We start from the raw sequence: 24,954 nt of genomic DNA on the forward strand, positions 1-24,954 counted from the left end.
TTCTTAGCCTCCCGAGTAGCTGAGACTACAGGCACAGGCCACCACACCTGCCTAATTTTTGTATTTTTTGTAGAGACCAGGTTTGCCATGTTGCCCAGGCTGATCTCAAACTCCTGGGCTCAAGTGATTGAACCATCTTGGCCTCCCAAAGTGCTGGTATTACAGGCCACCACACCTGGCCTTAAATCTAATTTTTAAGCCACCTGAAAAGATTAGTTCAAGCCATCCCTTATGAGGTTGTTCTAAGTTTTAAAAAGAATCCTTATCCCAGTGTGAAGATTTGGATAGAGGATAGAACACAGGAAAAAACAATTCACTTGGTTGTTTGCTGCCATTTCCCTTCTCCCTCTTTTACTCACACACGTTCTCTATTTCTGCACAGAGTTTGAAAGAGATCAACAACATGATAAGGCAAGGTGAGCAGAGAACCAAGAAGCGAGTAATAGCCATCGATAGTGATGCAGAATCCCCTGCCAAACGCGTCTGTCAAGAAAATGATGATGTTTTACTGAAACGACTACAGGATGTTGTCAGTGAAAGAGCAAATCATTAATGTTCTTGCTTCTATGATAAAAGCACTTTCAGATTGTTCTGCAGAAAGTTGGAGCTCTGTCCTTCAAACCTTTTAGCCCTATGGATGGTAAATATTGCTGGATTATAAGAAAAAAATTGCACAAAAATGTGCTTTTTAAAATATTTATCCAAAATGTAATTGACAGAGATGTATTTTGAGTTGGACTGGAAAGGAATATTTTAAGTGCCTTTTTAAAATACTAATAGTCCGGCTAGATGCAGTGGCTCACGCCTGTAATCCCAGGACTTTGGGAGGCCAAGGCGGGCAGATCACCTGAGGTCAGGAGTTTGAGACTAGCCTGACCAACATGGAGAAACCCCATCTCTACTAAAATACAAAATTAGCCAGGTGTGGTGGCACATGCCTGTAATCCCAGCTACTTGGGAGGCTGAGGCAGAATTGCTTGAACTCAGGAAGCGGAGGTTGTGGTAAGCCTAGGTTGCGCCTCTGCACTTCAGCCTGGGCAACAAGAGTAAAACTCCATCTCAAAAATATGTATATATTAATAGGGTTTTTTTTTTTTAATGTTTGCTCCTTAAGTTAGTTTTCAAGTTGAAATTAGGAGAAACCCCATAACTTTTTAGCTCTCTTTTAAAAATAAATGTCTCCTCCTCCTGTGTGTTGTAATATGAGGATAAATAATCTACTTTTGGTAAGCATGCTTTGAGATATTTGTATTCTCAATTTAATATTGAAGGAAGGGGTTGGTTCCCATAGTACCTGGCCAGAGGGTTATGTACCAGCCTGTCTCTGGCCCACTGTGGTAATTCCACATCCAGGTGCTACCACCATTCAGGGTTGTCTCCTTCTCGTGCCTTTTCTCTCCTTGAGCTTTATAAACAGATTTGTACCTGAGCCCCAATGCTACACTCATCCTTGCTTTCCAGCCCTAAGCCATCTCAGCCTGATGTCACAACCCAATAAATGGGCATTTTCTTCTTTTGTAAACTATTATCATTTTGGTTTCTGTGACATTAACTTAATTATATATGATCATACTAACTCATGTAGTTCTCAAAATAGGCAGCTGCTTCTCAAGCCAGTAGAATAAAATTCAGTTAGTTATTAAAAACTAAATTCCTGGCCGGGCGCGGTGGCTCAAGCCTGTAATCCCAGCACTTTGGGAGGCCGAGACGGGCGGATCACGAGGTCAGGAGATCGAGACCATCCTGGCTAACACGGTGAAACCCTGTCTCTACGAAAAATACAAAAAAATTAGCCGGGCGAGGTGGCGAGCGCCTGTAGTCCCAGCTACTCGGGAGGCTGAGGCGGGAGAATGGCAGGAACCCGGGAGGCGGAGCTTGCAGTGAGCCGAGATAGCGCCACTGCACTCCAGCCTGGGCGACAGAGCAAGACTCCGTCTCAAAAAAAAAAAAAAAAAAAAAAAACACTAAATTCCTGTTAGTAAGGTAACACCATGATTATGTGTGTTATACTATTTTTGAGATCATAGTATCAGTCATTCTCAATATCTAATTGAGTCCCTAAGAATATTTTAAACCTTTTTTTTTTTTTTTTTTTTTTTGAGACGGAGTCTCACTCTGTCGCCCAGGCTGGAGTGCAGTGGCCGGATCTCAGCTCACTGCAAGCTCCGCCTCCCGGGTTCACGCCATTCTCCTGCCTCAGCCTCCCGAGTAGCTGGGACCACAGGCGCCCGCCAGCTCGCCCGGCTAGTTTGTTTTGTATTTTTTAGTAGAGACGGGGTTTCACTGTGTTAGCCAGGATGGTCTCGATCTCCTGACCTTGTGATCCACCCGTCTCGGCCTCCCAAAGTGCTGGGATTACAGGCTTGAGCCACCGCGCCCGGCCTTTAAATCTTTTTTTTTTTTTTTTTTTTTTTTGAGACGGAGTCTGGCTCTGTCGCCCGGGCTGGAGTGCAGTGGCCGGATCTCAGCTCACTGCAAGCTCCGCCCCCCGGGTTTATGCCATTCTCCTGCCTCAGCCTCCCGAGTAGCTGGGACTACAGGCGCCCGCCGCCTCGCCCGGCTAGTTTTTTGTATTTTTTAGTAGAGACGGGGTTTCACCGTGTTCGCCAGGATGGTCTCGATCTCCTGACCTAGTGATCCGCCCGTCTCGGCCTCCCAAAGTGCTGGGATTACAGGCTTGAGCCACCGCGCCCGGCCCTTAAACCTTTTAAAAACCACATAAATATCATCTTATGCCTCATAATTCCAGTATATTTAATACATCAGTAAAATAGCTGCTTATTACTTCTCCCGCTTTGTTCTCAGTATTTTTAGTACATCATGAGTTTCCTGCTGGTGTACCACTGGGTACTCCTGAAGATGTTTTTCCATACTAGGGATGCTTTTCAGTATTAGGGATGCTTTTTTCAGTGCTAGGGATGCTTTTCAGTACTAGGGATGCTTTCCAAAATATCACCTCTTTTACATTTACTTTTTCTAGTATGTGTCTGGAATCCAGAGAACATGAAAAAGCCACTTATAATTAATTTTGAGAAGTTTTATCAAATGTTTATGTTTCTAACTGCAAACGTTAATTTTGGAAAGGCATAATGTTTAACTCACCTATGTTTAACCATGGCTAATTTAAAATAGTCAGATTTGGCTGTCACTAATTAGTATTCTCAAGAATTTCATTTTTCAATTTTAAGAAGAAAAGGGATTTTGGTCACATTTTGCTTGTAAATGAAAATTACATCCTCATTCTTTGTGTAGTATCTACACATTGTTATAAGCCAAAAAACAAAGTCTGTCTTGAATCCTTGTACATATTTGTATGTTGCTGTAATTGTTATTTTTATCTTCATTATTGTGCAAAATATAAATGAGCATTTGTACATTGACTGTATAAGAAACCATGGGCCGGGTCCTGTGGCTCATGCCTGTAATCCCAACACTTTGGGAGGCCAAGGCAGGAGGATCACTTCAGTCCAGGAGTTCAAGACTAACCTGGGCAACATAGTGAGCCCTCATCTCTACAAAAAATAAAAAAATTAGTTGGGTGTGATGGCATGTGCCTGTAGTCCCAGCTATTCAGGAGACTGACATGGGGGGATCACTTGAGGCTGGGAGATTGAGGCTGCAGTGAGCTGTGATTGCACCACTACACTCTATCCTGGGTGAGAGGTCAAGACCCTTTCTCAGAAAAGGAAAAAAAGAATTCTGGACATGTTTTTATCAGTTTTCAGGACTGGGTATCAATGTACATAAAATGGCTAATAAAAACTGGAATTGAGATTATTGAAAAAAACTCTTTTCTATATGACTGGAAGCAGTTGCACAGCCATCTAAAATCTGTTTTAATATCTACTTTATGACTTTAAAATTCCTTAGAATAACTTAAAAGTTAATGTTCCTGTGGTTTCCAGGGTCTAGGGGGAAAATGAAAAATAACTGCTTAATGGATACAGAGTTTTTTTGCAGGGAGTGATGAAACTATTTTGGAACTTGATATAGGTGGGGTAGTTGCATAACATTGTGAATTTACTAAATGCCACTGTATTGTACGTTTTAAAATGGTTGAGTTTGTGTTACGTAAATTTCACCTTAAATTTTTTTTTTAAGTCTTAGATACTGTTTTAGTCCATTTTCACACTGCTGATAAATACCCGACCGAGACTGGGAAGAAAAAGAGGTTTAATGGATTTACAGTTCCACATGGCTGGGGAGGCCTCACAATCATGGCAAAAGGCAAGGAGGAGCAAGTCACATCTTATGTGGATGGTGGCAGGCAAAGAGAGAGCTTGTGCAGGGAAACTCCTGTTTTTTGTTTGTATGTTTGTTTTTGAGACAGAGTCTTGCACTGTCACCAGGCTGGAGTGCAATGGTAGGATCTTGGCTCACTGAAACCTCTGCCTCCTGGGTTCAAGTGATTCTCCTGCCTCAGCCTCCCACATAGCTGGGACTACAGGTGCATGCCAGCACGCCCAGCTAAGCTAATTTTTGTATTTTTGTGGAGACAGGGCTTCACCATGTTGGCCGGGATGGTCTTGATCGCTTGACCTCGTGATCTGCCTGCCTCGGCTTCCCAAAGTGCTGGGATTACAAGCGTGAGCCACCATGCCCGGTGGAAACTCCCATTTTTAAAAGAATCAGATCTCTTGGGACATATTCACTATCACGAGAAGAGCCCAGGAAAGACCTGACCCCATAATTCAATCACCTCCCACTAGGTTTCTTCCACAACATGTGGGAATTGTGGGAGTTACAATTCACAGTGAGATTTGGGTGGAGACACAGCCAAACCATATCATTCTTCCCCTGGCCCCTCCCAAATTTCATGTCCTCACATTTCAAAACCAATCATGCCTTCCTAACAGTCCCCCAAAGTCTTATTTCAGCTTTAACTCAAAACTCCACAGTTCAACATTTCATCTGAGATAAGGCAAGTCACTTCCATCTGTGAGCCTGTAAAATCAAAAGCAGGTAAGTTACTTCCAAGCTACAATAGGGGCATGGGCACTGGGTAAATACAGCCGTTTTAAATGAGAAAAATTGGCCAAAACAAAGGGGCTACAGGCCGCTTGCAAGTCTGAAATTGAGTGGGGCAATTAAATCTTAACGCTCCAAAATGACCTCTTTTGACTCCATGTTTCACATCCAGGTCATGCTGATGCAAGAGGTGGGTTCCCATAGTCTTGGGCAGCTCCACCCCTGTGACTTTACCTCCCAGCCTCCCTCCCAGCTGCTTTCACAGGATGGTGTTGAGTGTCTGTGATTTTTCAAGGCACATGGTGCAAGCTGTCAGTGGATCTACCATTCTGGGGTCTGGAGGACAGTGGCCCTCTTCTCTCAGCTCCACTAGGTGGTGCCCCAGTAGGGACTCTTCGTAGGGACTCCAACCCCACATTTCTTTTCCATACTGCCCTAGCTGAGGTTCTCCATGAGAGCCCTGCCCCTGCAGCAAACTTCTACCTGGACATCCAGGCATTTTCATGCATCCTCTGAAGTCTAGGCAGAGGTTCCCAAACCTCAATTTTGACTTCTGTGCACACCATGTGAAAGCTGCCAAGGCTTGAGGCGTACACCCTCTGTATGGCCCAAGCTCTACATTAGCCCCCTTCAGTCATGGCTGAGCAGCTGGGACGTACAGCACCAAGTCCCTAGGCTGCAACCAGCATGGAGACCCTGGGCCCAGCCCACAAAACCACTTTTTCCTCTTAAGCCTCCAGGCCTGTGAATGGTGGAGTGGGGGAGCGGGTATGATGAAGACCTCTCACATGCCCTGAAGACTTTCCCCATTGTCTTGGTGATTAACATTCAGCTCCTCATTGCTTATGCAAATTTCTGCAGCCAGCTTGAATTTCTCCTCAGAAAATGGGATTTTCTTTTTTTGTTTGTTTTTTGTTTTGAGATGGAGTTTCGCTCTTGTTGCCCAGGCTGGAGTACAGTGGTGCAAACTCAGCTCACCACAACCTCCACCTCCCAGGTTCAAGTAATTCTCATGCCTCAGCCTCCCAAGTGGCTGGGACTACAGGCATGTGCCACCAAGCCCAGCTAATTTTCTATTTTTAGTAGAGACGTTTCTCCATGTTGGTCAGACTGGTCTTGAACTCCCAAACTCAGGTAATCCACCTGCCTTGGCCTCCCAAAGTGCTGGGATTACAGGCATGAGCCACCACACCTGGCCAGGATTCTTTTTTATCACACTGTCAGTCTGCAAATTTTCTGAACTTTTATGCTTTGCTTCCCTTATAAAACTGAATGCCAGCCGGGCACAGTGGCTCACGCCTGTAATCCCAGCACTCTGGAAGGCCAAGGTGGGCAGATCAGGAGATCAAGACCATCCTAGCCAACATGGTAAAACCCTGTCTCTACTTAAAAATACAAAAATTAGCTTGGCGTGGTGGTGCACTCATGTAATCCCAGCTACTCAGGAGGCTGAGGCAGGAGAAATGCTTGAACCCGGGAGGTGGAGGTTGCAGTGAGCCGAGATTGCGCCATTCTTTTCCAGGTAGCGACAGAGCAAGACTCCATCTCAAAAAAAAAAAAAACTGAATGCCTTTAACAGCACCCAAGTCACCTCTTGAATGCTTTGCTGCTTAGAAATTTCTTCCACCAGATACCTTAAATCATCTTTCTGAAGTTCAAAGTTCTACCAGTCTCTAGGGCAGGGGCAAAATGCCACCAGTAGATTTGCTAAAACATAACAAGAGTCACCTTTGCTCCAGTTTGCAACGAGTTTCTTATCTCCATCTAAGAGCACTGCATCCTGGATTTCATTGTCCATATTATTATCAGCATTTTGGTCAAAGCCATTCAGCAAGTTTCTAGGAAATTCAAAACTGTCCCACGTTTTCCTCTCTTCTTCTGACCCCCCAAATTGTTCCAACCTCTGCCTATTTCCCAGTTCCAAAGTCACTTCCACATATTCGCATATCTTTTCAGCAGCACTCCACTTCTGGTACCAAATTGCTGTATTAATCCATTTTCATGCTGCTAATAAAGACATACCTAAGACAGAAGTAAAAAAGGTTTAATGGACTTAGTTTCACATGGCTGGGGAGGCCTCTCAATCATGGCAAAAGGCAAAGAGCAAGTCACATCTTACATGTATGGTGGCAGGCAAAGAGAGAGTTTGTGCAGGGAAACTCCCATTTTTAAAACCATCAGATTTTGTGAGATGTATTCACTATCATGAGAACAGCCCAGGAAAGACCCGCCCCCATAATTCAATCACCTGCCACCAGGTTCCTCCTGTGACACATGGGAATTGTGAGAGTTACAATTCAAAATGAGTTTTGAATGGGGACACACCCAAGCCATATCAGATACATATGAAGAAACAGGATTATTTCAAGGCCTTGGAATGAACATGCAAACTAAGTTATGATAGTTAATTAAGGAAATGGCTTATTACTGTCTTTGGAGTGCTTTCTTTTTTTTTTTTTTTTTTTTGAGACAGTCTCGCTATGTCGCCCAGGGTGGAGTGCAGTGGCCGGATCTCAGCTCACTGCAAGCTCCGCCTCCCGGGTTTTTACGCCATTCTCCTGCCTCAGCCTCCCGAGTAGCCGGGACTACAGGCGCCCACCACCTCGCCCGGCTAGTTTTTTGTATTTTTTAGTAGAGACGGGGTTTCACCGTGTTAGTCAGGATGGTCTCGAACTCCTGACCTCGTGATCCGCCCGTCTCGGCCTCCCAAAGTGCTGGGATTACAGGCTTGAGCCACCGCGCCCGGCCTGGAGTGCTTTCAAGGTGTATTTCTCCACAGGAGACCTACAGCTTAAAAATTCTTTTTATTGGCCGGGCGCGGTGGCTCAGGCCTGTAATCCCAGCACTTTGGGAGGCCGAGACGGGCGGATCATGAGGTCAGGAGATCGAGACCATCCTGGCTAACCCCGTGAAACCCCGTCTCTACTAAAAAATATAAAAAACTAGCCCGGCGAGGTGGCAGGCGCCTGCAGTCCCGGCTACTCGGGAGGCTGAGGCAGGAGAATGGTGTAAACCTGGGAGGCGGAGCTTGCAGTGAGCTGAGATCCGGCCACTGCACTCCAGCCTGGGTGACAGAACGAGACTCCGTCTCAAAAAAAAAAAAAATTATTTTTATTTATTTTTTTTTTGAGAGGGTGTCTCGCACTTGTTGCCCAGGCTGGAGTGCAATGGCGTGATCTCAGCTCACTGCAGCCTCTGCCTCCTGGGTTCAAGCAATTCTGCCTCAGCCTCCTGAGTAGCTGGGATTATAGGCTCCCACCACTATACCCAGCTAATTTTTTGTATTTTTATTAGTAGAGACAGGGTTTCACCATGTTGGCCAGGCTGGTCTCAAACTCCTGACCTCAGGTGATCCACCTGCCTTGGCGCCTCCCAAAGTGCTGGGATTACAGGCATGAGCCACCACACCTGGCCTTAAAAATTATTTCCTAATTAAGATCTTAATATGGGCCAAGTGTGGTGACTCATGCCTGTAATCCCAACACTTTGGAAGGCCAAGGCAGAAGGATCACTTGAGGCCAAGAGTTGAAGACCAGCCTAAGAAACAGTGAGACACCTGTCTCTACAAAAAAAAAAAAAAGGGTTAGATGATTAGATTATATTCAGATTTTTATAAAAAGGGTAATGTTCCTGCTTGTTTTAGTTTTGTTTCTTGTGAGTGCTTTCACTAAGTCAACAAGCATTTATTGGCTCCCTGCTCTGTTCCTACCCTCTGCTAGGTGCAAGGGATATCAAGATGAACCAGACATAGTTCCTGTGCTCAAGATATAATATTGCTGTGATAATTATAGTAATACAGCTCTGTGCCAAGAGGGGTAGTTTAGCACAAAGAAGGAAGTGTTTTACTCTGCCTGAGCACATGTGCCAGAGGAACCTCCAAAAGGAGAGTCTTGCTCCATTGCCCAGCCTGGAGTGCAGTCACACAATCTCCGCTGACTACAACCTCAACCTCCTGGGTTCAAGCAATTGTCCTGCCTCAGCCTTCTGAGTAGCTGGGATTACAGGCACCTGCCACCATGCCCGGCTAACTTTTGTATTTTTAAGTAGAGACGAGGTTTCACCATGTTGGTTAGGCTGCTCTTGAACTCCTGACCTCAAGTGATCCGCCTGCCTCTGCTTCTCAAAGTGCTGAGATTACAGACGTGAGCCACAGTGCCCAACCAGGAATTTCATCCTTGTGGGAGAATAACTGTTTGCCAGGACAGTAAAAGTATTCAAGACAAAGTGAGGATAAATTGTGGAAAGACCTAGATGTATGAAAGTACCATAGGTTTGGGAATTACAGGTAATTTAATTTTTTTAATCTTTTTTTTTTTTTTTTTTTGAGACGGAGTCTCGCTCTGTCACCCAGGCTGGAGTGTAGTGGTCGGATCTGGGCTCACTGCAAGCTCCGCCTCCCGGGTTTATGCCATTCTCCGCCTCAGCCTCCCAAGTAGCTGGGACTACAGGTGCCCGCCACCTCGCCCGGCGAGTTTTTTTGTATTTTTTAGTAGAGACGGGGTTTCATCATGTTAGCCAGGATGGTCTCGATCTCCTGACCTTGTAATCTGCCCGTCTCGGCCTCCCAAAGTGCTGGGATTACAGGCTTGAGCCACCGCACCTGGCCAATTTTTTAAATCTTTACATGACCCTATTTGAAGATAATTTGGCAAGGCTGGACTGTAGCGTGCATATGCACAAGTGTCATAGAAAATAGGGCTAGAAAGGCAGGCAGGAGACTTTCATGGTTGGGCTTTCAACAACAGGTTAAACAGCTCAGGCTTGATTATTTCTGGTGGTTCTCAACATTGGCTGCACCTGGGGAATTTTTCTTTCCTTTTTTTCTTTTTTTTTTTTTTTTTTTTTTTTAAGATGGACTGTCACTGTTACCCAGGCTGGAGTGCAGTGGCATGATCTGCAACCCCCACCTCCTGGGTTCAAGCAATCCACCAGCCTCAGCCTCCCAAGTAGCTGGGACTATGGGCATGTGCTACCTATTCAGGAGACTGAGGCAGGAGAATAGCTTGAACCCAGAAGATGGAGGTTGCAGTGACCCGAGATTGAGCAACTGCACTCCAGCCTGGGTGACAAGACTGAGACTCCATCTCAAAAAAAAAAAAAAAAAAAAAAACCCTGAAACTGGGTAATTTACAAGAAGAGAGGTTTCAGCCAGGCACGATGGCTCACGCCTATAATCCCAACACTTTGGGAGGCTGAGGAAGGTGGATCACTTGAGGTCAGGAGTTCGAGACCAGCCTGGCCAACGTGGTGAAACCCCATCTCTACTAAAAATACAAAAATTAGCCAGGCATGATGGCGGACGCCTGTGTCAAGCGCGTCCGTGTGAAGAGACCACCAAACGGGCTTTGTGTGAGCAATAAAGCTGTTTATTCACTTGAGTGCAAGTGAGCTGAGTCCGAAAAGAGAATCAGCGAAGGGAGATGGGGAAGGGGTTGCTTTATAGGAGTTGAGTAGGTAATGGAAAATTACAGCAAAAGGTGGTTATCTATTGTTAGCAGAGGTGCATGGTGCCTGGGGGAGAAGGCACCATGGTGGAGAAGGTGCATGGTGGAGAAATCATAAGACACATTGTCCAGAAGAAGAATGTCACAAAGTCAATCGATTAGCTAAGGTAGGGCAGGGACAAGTCACAATAGTAAAATATTGTAATGTTAGTTAATCAGTTAAGGCAGGAACTGGCTGTTTTACTTCTTTGTAGTTTTTTTCTTTTGCTGCTCCAGATTTTTTGGCTCCTGCAGGCCACCTGGATGTGTATGTGCAGGTCACAGGGGTTATAATGACTGAGCTTCAGCTCAGAGGCCTGACAGCCTGTAATCCAAGCTATTCGGGAGGGAGGCTGAGGCAGGAGAATTGCTTGAACTTGGGAGGCAGAGGTTGCAGTGAGCCAAGATCACGCCATTGCACTCCAGCCTGGGCGACAGAACGGGACTCTGTCTTAAAAAAAAAAAAAAAAAAAAAAACAGGTTTCATTGGCTCATTGTTCCAAAGGCTGTACTTGAAGCATGGCTGGGGAGGCATCATGGCAAAAGGCGCAGGGCAGCAGGACCCTGGGCCTGGCTTGCAAAACCATTCTTCCCTCCTAGGCCTCTGCCCCCATTTTTCTGGGTGGGGCTGCTGCAAAGGTCTCTGAAATGCCTTTGAGGCCTTTTCCTCACTGTCTTAGCTATTAGCACTTGGCTCCTCTTTACTTCTGCAAATTTCTGTAGCTGGCTTGAATTTCTGTCCTGAAAATGGATTTTGTTTTTTTGTTTTTTGTTTTTTCTTTTGAGACAGAGTTTCCCTCTTGTGGCCCAGGCTGGAGTGCAATGACGTGTTTTTGGCTCACTGCAACCTCCACCCTCCAGGTTCAAGTGATTCTTCTGCCTCACCCTCCCAAGTAGCTGGTACTATAGCCACATGCCAACGCATCCGGCTAACTTTTGTATTTTTAGTAGAGATGGGATTTCACCACATTGTCAATCAGTCTGGTCTCCAACTCCTGACCTCAGGTGATCCACCCGCCTCAGGCTCCCAAGGGTTTTTCTTTTCTACCACATGGCCAGGCTGCAAATTTTCCACACTTTCATGCTCTGCTTGCCTTTTAAATATAAGTTCCAGTTGTAGATCAACTCTTTATTCACACATATAAGCATACACTATTAGAAGCAGTCAGGCCACATCTCTAATGCTTTGCTGCCTAGAAATTTCTTCCACCAGATACCCTGTATCATCTCTGTCAAGTTCAAATCTCCACAGATCTCTAGGGCAGCGGCACAATGCCACCAGTATCTTTGCTAAAGCATAGCAAGAGTGACCTTTACTCCAGTTCCCAATAAGTTCCTTATCTCCATCTGAGACCACCTCACCCTGGACTTCATTGTCCAGATCACTCTCAGCATTTTGATCACAATTTAACAAGTCTCTAGGAAGTTCCAAACTCTCCCTCATCTTTCTGTCATTTCTGAGCCTCCAATCCATTCCAACCTCTACCCAGTACCCAATTCCAAAGCTGCTTCCATATATTCAGGTATCTTTATAGCAATGCCCCCACTTTCCAGTACCAATTTTCTGTATTAGTTTGTTCTCTCACAGCTATAAATGAATACCTGAAACTGGGTAATTTATAAGAAAAGAGGTTTAGTTGGCTCACAGTTCTTTGGGCTATACAGGAAGCTGGCTGGAGAGGCCTCAGGAAACTTACAGTCATGGCGGAAGGTGAAGAGGAAGAAGGCACATCTTATGTGGCCAGAGCAGGAGGAATAGAGAACAAGAGAAGGGGCTACACACTTTTAAGCTACCAGATCTTGTGAGAAATCACTATCACGAGAACAGAAAGAGGGAAATGTGCCCCCATGATGCAATCACCTTCCACCAGGCCCCTCTGTAAGGAAAATGGCTGTGCTTCAGTCAGGAGTAGGCTGAGGCAGACATCCAGTACATCATGACAGCAGGTTGGGACCACAGGTGCACAATTCCATGCACTATGTAATCACATTTATGTAGCCATTTTGATGTATCCTGTTTGTGTGAGCTCATACCTGGCTTTGAGCCACTATTGTCTGTGAAAAATATAACTGCACTGCTGACTCTGTGGGAGAGAGAGAGATAATAAGACCATGTCCCAACTGCCTATGGTCCCTAGAGTATTCTTTCAGCTACCCACCACCCATCCACCAGCTCCTCTTGGACCCCAGCTCAGGTTGGAACCTGACACCCTCTTCCAACACTGGGGATTACAGTTTGACATGAGATTTGGGTAGGGACACAAATCTAAACCATATCAGGGAGCCACTGAAGAGGTTTAATTTTAAATAGATCTACAATGACAAAATCTGATGTTTATTTTAGAGTTGCAGTTTCCTAATGAGCAAGGACAAGGATTATCTGAGAGACATGTTAACAATACTGATTCCTAGGCTCTGCCTTTGACCAGTGAAATCATAATCTCCAGGGAATTGTTACTGAAACACCACGAGTTCTATCTTGGTCTTGTTGCTGGCTGCATAGAAAGCCAATCGCTGCTGGGCACAGTGGCTCACGCCTGTAATCCCAGCACTTTGGGAGGCCAAAGCAGGCAGATCACCTGAGGTCAGGAGTTTGAGACCAGCCTGACCAATCTGATGAAACCCTGTCTCTACTAAAATACAAAAATTAGCCAGGCGTGGTGGCATGCACCTGTAATCCCAGCTACTCAGGAGGCTGAGACAAGAGAATCGCTTGAACCTGGGAGGCGGAGGTTGGGGAGAGCCAAGATCTCACCATTGCACTCCAGCCTGGGCAACAAAAGCAAAACTCTGTCTCAAAAAAAAAAAAAAAAGGAAAGAAAAGAAAAAAAAAAGCGCATCACTTAGACAAGTATTGCCAGAGAAGAGGGCTTTAATCATACTGCAGTTGAGGAGATGGTAGATCAGTTTCAAATCCATCTCCCTAAGCAATTAAATTCAGGCATTTATTTATCGGGGAAGAAATATAACTTCATACAGAAAAATGGAAATTAAAGTGGGATAAGGAAGAGGAGCTGGTCAAACAGGTAGTTGGATAGAGAATCATGATGGGTGAAGGGTCTGGCACCTCTCTGTCCTCATGCAGTGATCCTGGTGAGTTTCAGTTCCTAGATACTATCTGGAAGCCCTGATGGTTGGTTTCCTGAGAAAGGAGCTCAGATAAAATAAATGTAACTTTCTTAAGTTTTAAGACTGAGTCCATTTTGTTTTATTCAAAAGAAACTATAAGCATTAGTCCCATTAAGCAATTGACATCAGTTCTATGGGACAATTGGGCCAGTTTTAGTCCCCTCCCCCAACTTTCTATTTGTATCAATTCCTTAATTATGGAGAATCTGATCATTGATTTTTTTTTTTTTTTTTTTAAGATGGAGTCTCTCTGTCACCCAGCCTGGAGTGCAGTGGTGCAATCTCAGCTCACTGCAACCTCCACCTCCCAGATTCAAGCAATTCCCCCGCTTCAGCCTCCTGAGTACCTGGGATTACAGGCACGCACCACCACGCCCAGCTAATTTTCATATTTTTAGTAGAAACAGCGTTTCACTGTGTTGGCCAGGCTGGTCTCTAACTTCCCACCACAGGTGATCCACCCACCTCGGCCTCCCAAAGTGCTGGGATTACAGGCGTGAACCACCACACCCGGCCCACTTTTGCTGTTTTTGGGTCCATGTCTTCATGGACCAAAATCTCAAGAGGCGTATATGATTCCAGCAAGGGTGGCTTTGCGGGTTGGTGAAAGTGCTATCTAGCCAGGTCCAAGGGAGATGGGCAGGATTTCGGCTCTGTTGTGTCTCATTGATGGGTCGTCTAAGGGTCCTCTGTAGAAGGGTGACTCTTGAATATTGAGAGGATGGTATCCCTCACTGGGGGTCATCTGGAGCTTGATGGCCAGAGGTGACAGGAAACATTGGGTTATCAGATTTAGAAGACATGGACCAAAAAGAAGCAAAAGTAGGAGACTAACAAGTAGGCATAAAAGAGGACAAACCAGGAGAACCATTTCCATGTTCCCTCCCAATCTAACCAACCCTGAGAGGCTTGTTCCCATAAATAGGAGACTCAATTTACAAGGTGTCTGATGTTGCCTTATACTTTTCCAATTGATTCAACCAAAAGCAACATTTTTCATCTAAGGCTAAACAAATGATTCCCTGTGCTGCCATTAACATATATAGTCCTCAGCAATTTAGGAGGACTATGGCTGCTAATGAGTCAATTTGTTCTTGCACGGCTATTAAGGTTTTAGCTGTGGCATCAGTGTTGGCTGTCTGCTGAGATATGGTCAAGGAGGCTTCTATGACTTCAGCAATTCTGGTTCCCATACTGGATATAATGCCACGTTGAGCAAGAAGGGGAATTAATTGGATAGCCCTCTTCACCCTGGGCAAGATGGAATGCCTGGGCCGGGTGCGGTGGCTCACGCCTGTAACCCCAGCACTTTGGGAGGCTGAGGTAGGTGGATCACCTGAGGTCAGGAGTTTGAGACCAGCCTGGCCAACATGGTGAAACTCTGTCTCTACTATAAATACAAAATTTAGCTGGGCACATACCTGTAATCCCAGCTACTAGGGGGGCTGAGGCAGGAGGATCACTTGAACCTGGGAGGCAGAGGTTGCAATGAGCTGAGATCGTGCCACTGCACATAGATCCATAGATTGGTACTGAAGAGAGATTGCCAGGGGCTCTGAAGATGTCTGGGGATACACAGCCTATGGTTCACATTCCAGTTCAGTTAATGTAGAGGCATTGGTGAAATAACTGGCCACAAATATAGAAGGCTCCTCGGGTCTTAAGTAGGGATGTCAAAAAGAAATAAAGGGGGCCAGGCACAATGGCTCATGCCTGTAATCCCAGCACTTTGGGAGGCTAAGGCAGGCGGATTACGAGGTCAGGAGATTGAGACCATCCTGGCTAACACGGTGAAACCCTGTCTCTACTAACAATACAAAAACAAAATTAGCCGGGCATGGTGGTGGGCACCTGTAGTCCCAGCTACTCGGGAGGCTGAGGCAGGCGAATGGCGTGAACCTGGGAGGTGGAGCTTGCAGTGAGCCGAGATTGCGCCACTGTACTCCAGACTGGGCAACAGAGCAAGACTCTGTCTCAAAAAAAAAAAAAGAAAGAAAGGGGTGCCACTTGCCCCCATTACCCGACAGGATTTGGAGGAAAGCTGCCTGGAGAAGGAGGTTAGCATAAAGTAGACAGCTCTTGTATTTTGAAGGAAATGTATAGAGTCCTACCTGCCACTTCCAGAGTTGCCCTTGGCTTTGTTCCTTTAATGACGATGTCTGATTTGGAAGCTGGTGAGCAGAGAGCCTCTTCAGTTCAAGGCTATTATTGGGTGGAGATCTGACCGGGAGGCCTTTTGTCTCCTGGGACAGTCTTTCCCGTGGCCGAGCTTATGGCAGATTGGGCAGGCTATGCGTGGCATCCTTCCATTTGGGCAATTCCTTCTCTAGTGGCCTAGTCTTCCCCACTGATGGCAGTTACCTGGAGGAGTGTCTTGAAGGCAACCTGGAGGGGGCTGGTGGGCTTGCACAACAGCTAGTAGTTAAGCCTGCCTCTTGTCCCTACATTTTCGTTTTCCTTAGCTCTGTCCTCCTTGTCCTGATTTTGGTTATAAAAGATCAAGGAGGCTCATTTGAGGATTTCTGGCATAGGAGCACTGGGTCCTAAGGCTGACTTTTGTAATTTTTCCTGATATCCAGGATGGCTTGGGTAAAGAAATGGTCCTTTAGGACTAGTTGTCCCTTGGGGGATTCTGGGTTTAAGTTGGTATGCTTAATATGGGTTTCCTGTAGTCTTTTGAGAAAGGCTATAGGATTTTTGGTTGGCCCCTGGTTTATGGTGGCTAACTTACTAGAGTTTATAGACTTAACCTTACTTTATTATATTCCCTCTATTAGACACAGCAGCATGTGGTTCCCAGCCCATATTTTTGCTTGGATATTGTAGTCCCAGTTGGGGTCTTGTTGGGGAACAGCTGTAGCCCCTCGAGAGTAGTTGACGTTTGCCAGGTGTAATTCATCCCCACAGTGTCTGATTGCTTCACAGATTCTGGTTTCTCTTTCTTCTCGTAAGAGGGCTTGTCCCAGGAGGATATTTATGTCCTTTCAAGTTAATCTAAATGTAAGGGCTGGCCGGGCACAGTGGCTCATGCCTATAATCCCAGCACTTTGAGAGGCTGAGGCAAGTGGGTCACCTGAGGTCAGGAGTTCGAGACCAGCCTGACCAACATGGCGAAACCCTGTCTCTACTAAGAACAGAAAAATTAGCTGGGCATGGGTGGCGTGCATCTGTAGTCCCAGCTACTCGGGAGGCTGAGGGAGGACAATCGCTTGAACCCAGGAGGTGGAGGTTGCAGTGAGCCGAGATCATACCACTGCACTCCAGCTTGGGTGACAGAGCGACACTCTGTCTCAAAAAATAAATAAATAAATAAATGTAAGGGCCAATATTTGGGAACCTTCAATGAGCCTCTCAGGGTCATTTGAGAACTTTCCTAGGTTTTTTTTTTTTTTTTTTTAATTTGCCAGAGGTCCAGGCTGAAAAGGAGATGAGGATTTGGATGGGTCCAACTGGCTCACTTACTTCCTCTAACAGGCAGAGCCTGGAGGGAGAACTAAGGGGCTCTGTGTAGGGCAGGGCTTATTGCCAAGTTCTGGGAGTGAGATAAACAGCGGAGGAGCTGGGTGGCTGTTTTTCACTTTTTGACCTGTGGAGGAGGAGAAGGCAATTTTTCCCCTTGGCTTTTGGAGGAGAAGGGAGTCAGCAGGGGAGTCCCAATGGAGAGCCCTGGAAAAGGCAGCTAAGCATAGCTAGGACAGTGGGGTTTGCCTTACAAGCTTTATAAGGAGTGGGGTTTTTCCTTCAGGCCATGAAGGTTTGTAAATAGAGGACCTCTGACTATTTGCCCTGATGGTGGCAGGAAAGGTCCAGCTGGAGGACGGTATTAAAATTTGTACTTTTGCCAGGCGCGGTGGCCCGCGCCTGTAATGCCAGCACTTTGGGAGGCCGAGGTGGGCAGATCACGAGGTCAGGAGATCGAGACCCTCCTGGCTAACACAGTGAAACCCTGTCTCTACTAAAAATACAAAAAATTAGCCGGGCGTAGTCCCAGCTACTGGGGAGGCTGAAGCAGGAGAATGGCATGAACCTGAGAGGTGGAGCTTGCAGTGAGCCGAGATGGCGCCACTCCAACCTGGGCGAAAGAGCAAGACTCTATCTCAAAAAAAAAAAAAAATTAAAATTTGTACTTTTGGCCAGAGTTCTTCTGGTTTTGCAAAGGAAAATTAGTTTTTCATTTTAGGGTTTGGGGGTTGAACTTATCCCAGTTCTTGAGATGTATCCAAAGGGCACGTCTTGTGGTATGGAGACGTGATTACCCATCTGTGAAGAGAGAACAGAAGAGAGAAGGGAAAAGGCATCTCTTCTAGTTTCCCTACTATCTTTTTCCTGCACTTATGGCAGACTGGATTGAACAGGGTGTCCCCCCTTTATCCTAGGGGTTCCAGAATGAACCCGTGCTTACTGGGTCCCCCTAACCCTGGTCTCATCCCATTTCTGGGACCAGCCTTCAACCTAGGAGTAACGTGTTTTGTGCCTATAGCTGCGCACTCGCCTTCATCGCTGTTCTTTGGGTACTTTGGTCCCTTGCACCTGTGGTTTGGGGCCACTCTGTATCATTGTCTCCATGACCTATAGTGACTCTTGTTCTGAGCATTTTAATAACAAAATTATTATCTCTTTTCTCATATTCCCAATTCCCATATTCTTTTTTTTTTTAAGATGGAGTCTCGCTCTTTCGCCAGGCTGGAGTGCAGTGGCACGATCTTGGCTCACAGCAACCTCTGCCTCCTGGGTTGAAACAACTCACCAGCCTCAGCCTCCCAAGTAGCTGGGACTACAGGTGCGCCCCATCACGCCCACCTAATTTTTGTATTTGTAGTAGAGATGGGGTTTCACCATGTTGGCCAGGATGGTCTTGATCTCTTGACCTGGTGATCTGCTTGTCTCGGCCTCCCAAAGTGCTGGGATTACAGGCGTGAGCCACAGCGCCTGGCCTCCCATGTTCTTTATGTAGACAAGAAGCCTGTTTTTCAACTGACACAAGGGGGCTGGACTTCTCCTTTCAAATAAAACCTTGAAGGTCCAGATGTATATTGAAAAGGCCGGCTGGGTGCGGTAGCTCGCACCTGTAATCTCAGCACTTTGGGATGCTGAGGCAGGTGGATCACTTGAGGTCAGGAGTTTGATGCCAGCCTGGCCAAAATGACGAAACCATGTCTCTACTAAAAATACAAAAATTGGCCGGGCATGGTGGCTCAGGCCTGTAATTTCTCTAATTCTTTAAAACTAGTAACCTAGGTGGGACTGGGAGAGTGACATTTGAAGCTGTATTTGTGTAACATGCATATTGTGTTTACCTATATTGTGACTTCGAGTAGACCAATAAACATAGTAATGTTAAGATGATCTTATTCACAGTTTTTACAAGACTGAGAACACCTTGGTTATTATTCACATTACAGAGGAGTAGGCCGGGCGCAGTGGCTCACACCTGTAATCCTAGCACTTTGGGAGGCTGAGGTGGGAGGATCACGAGGTCAGGAGTTCGAGACCAGCCTGGCCAACGTGGTGAAACCCCATCTCTACTAAAAATACAGAAATTAGCCAGACATGGTGGTATGCGCCTGTAGTCCCAGCTACTCAGGAGGCTGAGGCAGGAGAACTGCTTGAACCTGGGAGGCAGAGGTTGCAGTGAGCCAAGATCGCGCCATTCCACTCCAGCCTGGCCGACGGAGCAAGACCCTGTCTGGAAAAATAAAAAGAGGAGTATTATTTTCAGTTTGGGTGGCTGCAGGGAAGTGAGGTTTCCCCTCGCAAGCATGCTCCGAGTGTCAGGGAGGAAATTGGCACTAGATTCTGAGGGAGAGAGCAGCTCTTCCTTAGGGGAAATACCCTTTTCCTTGGGCAAGAGGTTAAGGTGGCACTGAGCCTTCGGCGTGCGGGTAGAAGCTGGTGCTAAGCTTCGGAGGTGGAAAGCTTAGAGAGGTCACAGTAAAGGTGAGGAGTTGGGGATTCCCAGAAGACAATCAGGGAGAGAAGGTGTGGAAGACAAGGAACAGCAAGGAGAGAGCCAGAGGATTGTGTAAATGGAGAAGATTCATTGGAACACATTCTCCATCCCTAGAAAGGTTTGTTGTGATAAAAATCTTTCAACGGCCGGGCGCGGTGGCTCAAGCCTGTAATCCCAGCACTTTGGGAGGCCGAGACGGGTGGATCACGAGGTCAGGAGATTGAGACCATCCTGGCTAACACGGTGAAACCCCGTCTCTACTAAAAAAATACAAAAAACTAGCCGGGCGAGGTGGCGGGCGCCTGTAGTCCCAGCTACTCGGGAGGCTGAGGCAGGAGAATGGCGTGAACCCGGGAGGCGGAGCTTGCAGTGAGCTGAGATCCGGCCACTGCACTCCAGCCTGGGCGACAGAGCGAGACTCCGTCTCAGAAAAAAAAAAAAAAAAAATATCTTTCAACAAGCTGAGTTTCTTCTGTGTGCGATAGGGGTGAGAAGGAAGATTTACTCCAAAATAGAGATAACAAATGAGGATGTTTTCCAGGGCAAAGGAAGACAAGCTTGAGAAACAAAGAAGACAGCCTAGGAATTCCCAAAATGTGGGGGATACTTATAGAAATCTGAGTCAGCCCAAGACTGTTATCAAAAGACACAGTGTAGGCCGTGTGCAATGGTTCACGCCTGTAATCCCAGCACTTTGGGACTCCGAGGTAGGAGAATTCCTTGGCTCCAGGAGTTTCAAGACCAGCCCAGGCTACATAAGGAGACCCTGTCTCTACAAAAAAATAAAATTAGACAGGCGTGGTGCTGCATGCCTGTGGTCCCAGCTACTCAGGAGGCTGAGGTGGGAGGATCACTTGAGCCCAGGAGGTTGAGGCTGCAGTGAGCTATGATTACACTACTGCACACCAACCTGAGTGCCAGAGTGAAATGCTGTCTCAAAAAAAAAAAAAAAAAAAAAAAAAGTGAGCCTGTGGAACCACAGTGCTTGGTTTTGAATCCTAATGTGAACTTGGGCAAGTTACTTAAAAACTCTTGAGCTTTATTTATTTATTTATTTATTTATTTATTTATTTATTTGAGACGGAGTCTCACTCTGTCGCTCAGGCTGGAATGCAGTGGTGTGATCTGGGATCACTGCAGCCTCCGCTTCCCGAGTTCACGCCATTCTCCTGCCTTGGCCTCCCAAGTAGCTGGGACTACAGGTGCCTGCCACCATGCCTGGTTAATTTTTTTTGTATTTTTAGTAGAGACGGGGTTTCACCATGTTACCCAGGTCTCGATCTCCCAACCTCATGATCCCTCCCAAAGTGCTGGGATTACAGGCGTGAGCCACCACGCCTGGCTAACTCTTGAGCTTTAATTTCTTCGTTTGTAAAATAGAAGTAATGGCTTTATTATAGAGTGTTACGAGAATTGAGCCTGGCCCATAGAACATGCTGAATACATGTGAGATACAGTTATTATAAAAAGTATGCTTGCGGCCAGGCGTGGTGGCTCACGCCTGTAATCCCAGCACTTTGAAAGGCCGAGGTGGGTGGATCACTTGAAGTCAGGAGTTCCAGACCAGCCTGGCCAACATGGTGAAACCCCATCTTACTAAAAATACAAAAATTAGCCGGGCATGCTGTCGCACACCTATAATCCCAGCTACTCAGGAGGCTGACTCAGAAGAATTGCTTGAACCTGGGAGGCAGAGGTTGCAGTGAGCCAAGATAGTGCCACTGCACTCCAGCCTGGGCGACGACACAGTGAGACTCTGTCTGAAAAGATAAAAAGTATGCTTGGGCCTCCTTCTTAAATTCATTAATTTCATAAATATCAAGTCCATATTTAATTATTTAATCTATGCATCAGTCTATACCCTGGGAAAACCACATTAAAAAAATACTGCCTACATGGAGCTCATACTCTAGTGGGGGAGTCAGCTAGTACATGAGTAGATAAGTGCTAGGAAGAAAATACAACAGGATAAGAGTGTAGGGAAAGCTGAATTGGTCTGGGAAATGTGACCGGACACTTGAACACAAATACCTTTTTTATTTTCCTTCGAGACCGAGTCTTGCTCTGTTACCAGCCTGGAGTGCAGTGGCGGGAACTTGGCTCACTGCAACCTCCGCCTCCCGGGTTCAAGAGATTCTCCTGCCTCAGCCTCCCAAGTAGCTGGGACTACAGGTGCGTGCCACCGCATCGGGCTAATATTTTGTTTTGTTTTGTTTTGTTTGTATTTTAGTAGAGATGGAGTTTCACCATGTTGGCCAGGATGGTCTCGATAAGCTGACTTCATGATCTGCCCGCCTCAGCTTCCCAAAATGCTGGGATTACAGGCGTGAGACACCATGCCTCTCAAAAGATACCTTTATGTGATGAAATATCTTCAGTATTTTAACAATCCTGTATCGGTCAGTCATGGTGGCTCATGCTTGTAATCCCAGCAGTTTGGGAGGCCGAGGCAGGCAGATCACGAGTTCAGGAGATCGAGACCATCCTGGCTAACACGGTGAAACCCCATCTCAACTAAAAATACAAAAAAATAACTGGGTGTGGTTGTGGGCGCCTGTAGTCCCAGCTACTCGGAAGGCTGAGGCAGGAGAATGGTGTGAACCTGGGAGGCAGAGCTTGCAGTGAGCTGAGATTGCGCCACTGCACTGCAGCCTGAGGGACAGAGCGAGACTCTGTGTCAAAAAAAAAAAAAAAAAGCCTGTATCATGATGTTATACATTAGCCAATACCTGATTTTTAACTTTGCAAACCTTAGACTCACTAAACAAAATTTATTCCAAATGCCAATATCAGGAATAAATCCAACGAAAATCCTTCTCATCCTTTTTATCTTTCCTTGTTTGGTAATAAATAATGGGAGAGGCTGGGCGCGGTGGCTCACGCCTGTAATCCCAGCACTTTAGGAGGCCGAGGCAGGTAGATCTGAGATCAGGAGTTGGAGACCAGTCTGGCCAACCTGGTGAAACCCCGTCTCTACTAAAAATACAAAAGTTAGCCAGGCACGGTGGTGGGTGCCTATAATCCCAGCTGCTCAGGAGGCTGAGGCAGGAAAATTGTTTGAACTTGGGAGGCAGAGGTTGCAGTGAGCCAAGATTGTGCCGTGGCACTCCAACCTGGCGACGAGCAAAACTCCATCTCAAATAATAATAATAATAATAATAATAATAAATACATAAATAATGGGAGATTCATACATTGGAACACAGCATTAAAATTGTCACAGAACGCCAGGCGCGGTGGCTCACACCTGTAATCCCAGCACTTTGGGAGGCCGAGGAGGGTGGATCACCTGAGGTCAGAAATTCGAGACCAGCCTGACCAGCATGGAGAAACCCCGTCCCTACTAAAATACAAAAAAATTAGACGGGCATGGTGGCGCATCCCGATAATCCCAGCTACTCGTGAGGCTGAGGCAGGAGAATCGCTTGAACCTGGGAGGCGGAGGTTGCGGTGAGCCAAGATCGCGCCATTGCACTCCAGCCTGGGCAACAGGAGTGAAACTCCATCTCAAAAGAAATAATTAATTAAAAAAAAATTGTCACAGAAGTATAATTTAGACAATACAAGGATGATCCTGATATATTCAGTGATATGTGTGAACCATTTTTACATTAAAAATACATAATATATGCATGTTCTTTAAAGTCTGGGAAGATTCACTTCTAAAGATGGCCTTGATGTAGAACAACTAGAACTTTTACACACTGCTGGTTGGAATGCAAAATGGGTAGCCACTTTGGTAAAGAATATGGCAATATCTTAGGAAGTTTAACATATACTTGCCATTGGACCCATGAACCCAACACATAGAAAATTAAAGGGAAAGAAAAATGTATGGTCAGGCCAGGGGCGGTGGCTCATGTTTGTTGTGATCCCAGCACATTGGGAGGCTGGGGCGGATGGGACACTTGAGACCAGGAGTTCAAGACCAACCTGGACAACATGGCGTGACTCTACAAAACATACAAAAAGTGGCGCACGCCTGTAGTCCCAGCTACTTGGGAGGTTGGAGTATGAGGATTGCTTGAGCCCAGGAAGGTGAGGCTGCCGTGAGCCATGATCACATCACTGCACTCCAGTCTGGGCAACAGAGGGAAAAAAATGTTCAAAGACTGCACACAAATGTTTATATTGATAGTTATTCATATTAATCAAAACCTGGAAACAACCCAAACATTCATCAACTGGTTACGAAGGAAGATTGCTCAGCAATAGAAAATAAGTATTTATACATGCAGCAAAGATGAATCTCAAAAACACATACCAAGTAAAAGAACTAAAATACAAAAGACTATATACTTTGCATATGTATAAATACTTACATGAAATTTTCAAAAAGGCAAAATCGTAGTGCTGTAAAATAGAGCAACAGTTGCCGGGTCCTATGGTAGGAAGGATGTGGGTAGGGCAGGGTAGGAGATCAAAAGGCATGAGAAAACTTTTTAGAGTGATGGAAATATTCTATATTTTGTTTGTGGTGGGAGTTATACAGCTATATGCATCAATAAAATTCATCAAACTCTACATTTAAGATGGGTGAATTTTATTGTATGTATTTTATTGCATGTAATAAAGCTGGAAAAATTCATCATGTTTTATGACTTAAGATTTGCATAATTTCCTTCGTGTAAAAAAATAATTGTAATAAAAACAGGTGACCTCTTGTAATGGAGCAGCTTAACTTCAAAATTAATTTAATTTTATTTTTATTAGTTTTTGAGACAGGCTCACAATGTGTCACCCAGGCTGGAGTACAGTGGCATGATTAGGGCTCCTTGCAGCCTTCTGGGCTCAAGCAATCCTGCCACCTCAGCTCTCGAGTAGCTGGGACTACAGGCAAACAGCATTTCACCTACCTTTTTTTTTTTTTTTTTTTTTTGAGATGGAGTCTTGCTCTGTTGCCTAGGTTGGAGTACAGTGGTGCGATCTCGGCTCACTGCAGTCTCCGCCTCCCGGGTTCAAGTGATTCTCGTGCTTCAGCCTCCTGAGTAGTTAGGATTACCGGTGTGGGCCACCACGCACAGCTACTTTTTTGTATTTTAGTTTCACTATGTTCATCAGGCTGGTCTTGAACTCCTGACCTCAGGTGATCCGCCGGTCTCGGCCTCCCAATGTTTTGTTGGGATTACAGGTGTGAGCCACCGTGCCTGTCATTAAATTTTTTTCTCTTGTTTTTTTTTTTTTTTCTCTTGTTTAATTAACTTCAATTCTGCCACTTCCTAGATGCGCTTTTAGAATAGCTGAAATTATTGTGTGCTTAGTTTCACTCTGTCCTTGTTTTGTTGTATAGTATTTTTTATTTATTTTATTTTTTGAGATGGAGTCTTGCTCTGTCACCCAGGCTGGAGTGCAGTGGTGTGATCTCAGCTCACTGCAACCTCTGCTTGAACCAGATTCAAGCAATTCTCCTGTCTTAGCCTCACG

General features: G+C 45.7%; 1 protein-coding gene across 6 annotated transcripts in view; it reads left to right on the plus strand.

Annotated features, from left to right (window-relative positions):
• Positions 1-1,525, plus strand: part of LOC105496302 (RB transcriptional corepressor like 1) — a 90,005-nt gene extending 88,480 nt beyond the window's left edge. For all 6 annotated transcript variants that reach the window (XM_071079350.1, XM_011766624.3, XM_071079352.1 and 3 more), the window contains one exon: positions 383-1,525. In XM_071079350.1, coding sequence (XP_070935451.1) covers positions 383-553 — 171 coding nt within the window. In that variant the 3' untranslated portion in view covers positions 554-1,525. The remainder of the gene's footprint in view (positions 1-382) is intronic.
• The last annotated feature ends 23,429 nt before the right edge of the window (positions 1,526-24,954 follow it).

The sequence above is a fragment of the Macaca nemestrina genome, chromosome 15 (genome assembly GCF_043159975.1).
Source record: "Macaca nemestrina isolate mMacNem1 chromosome 15, mMacNem.hap1, whole genome shotgun sequence".
Classification (NCBI taxonomy): Eukaryota; Metazoa; Chordata; class Mammalia; order Primates; family Cercopithecidae; genus Macaca; species Macaca nemestrina.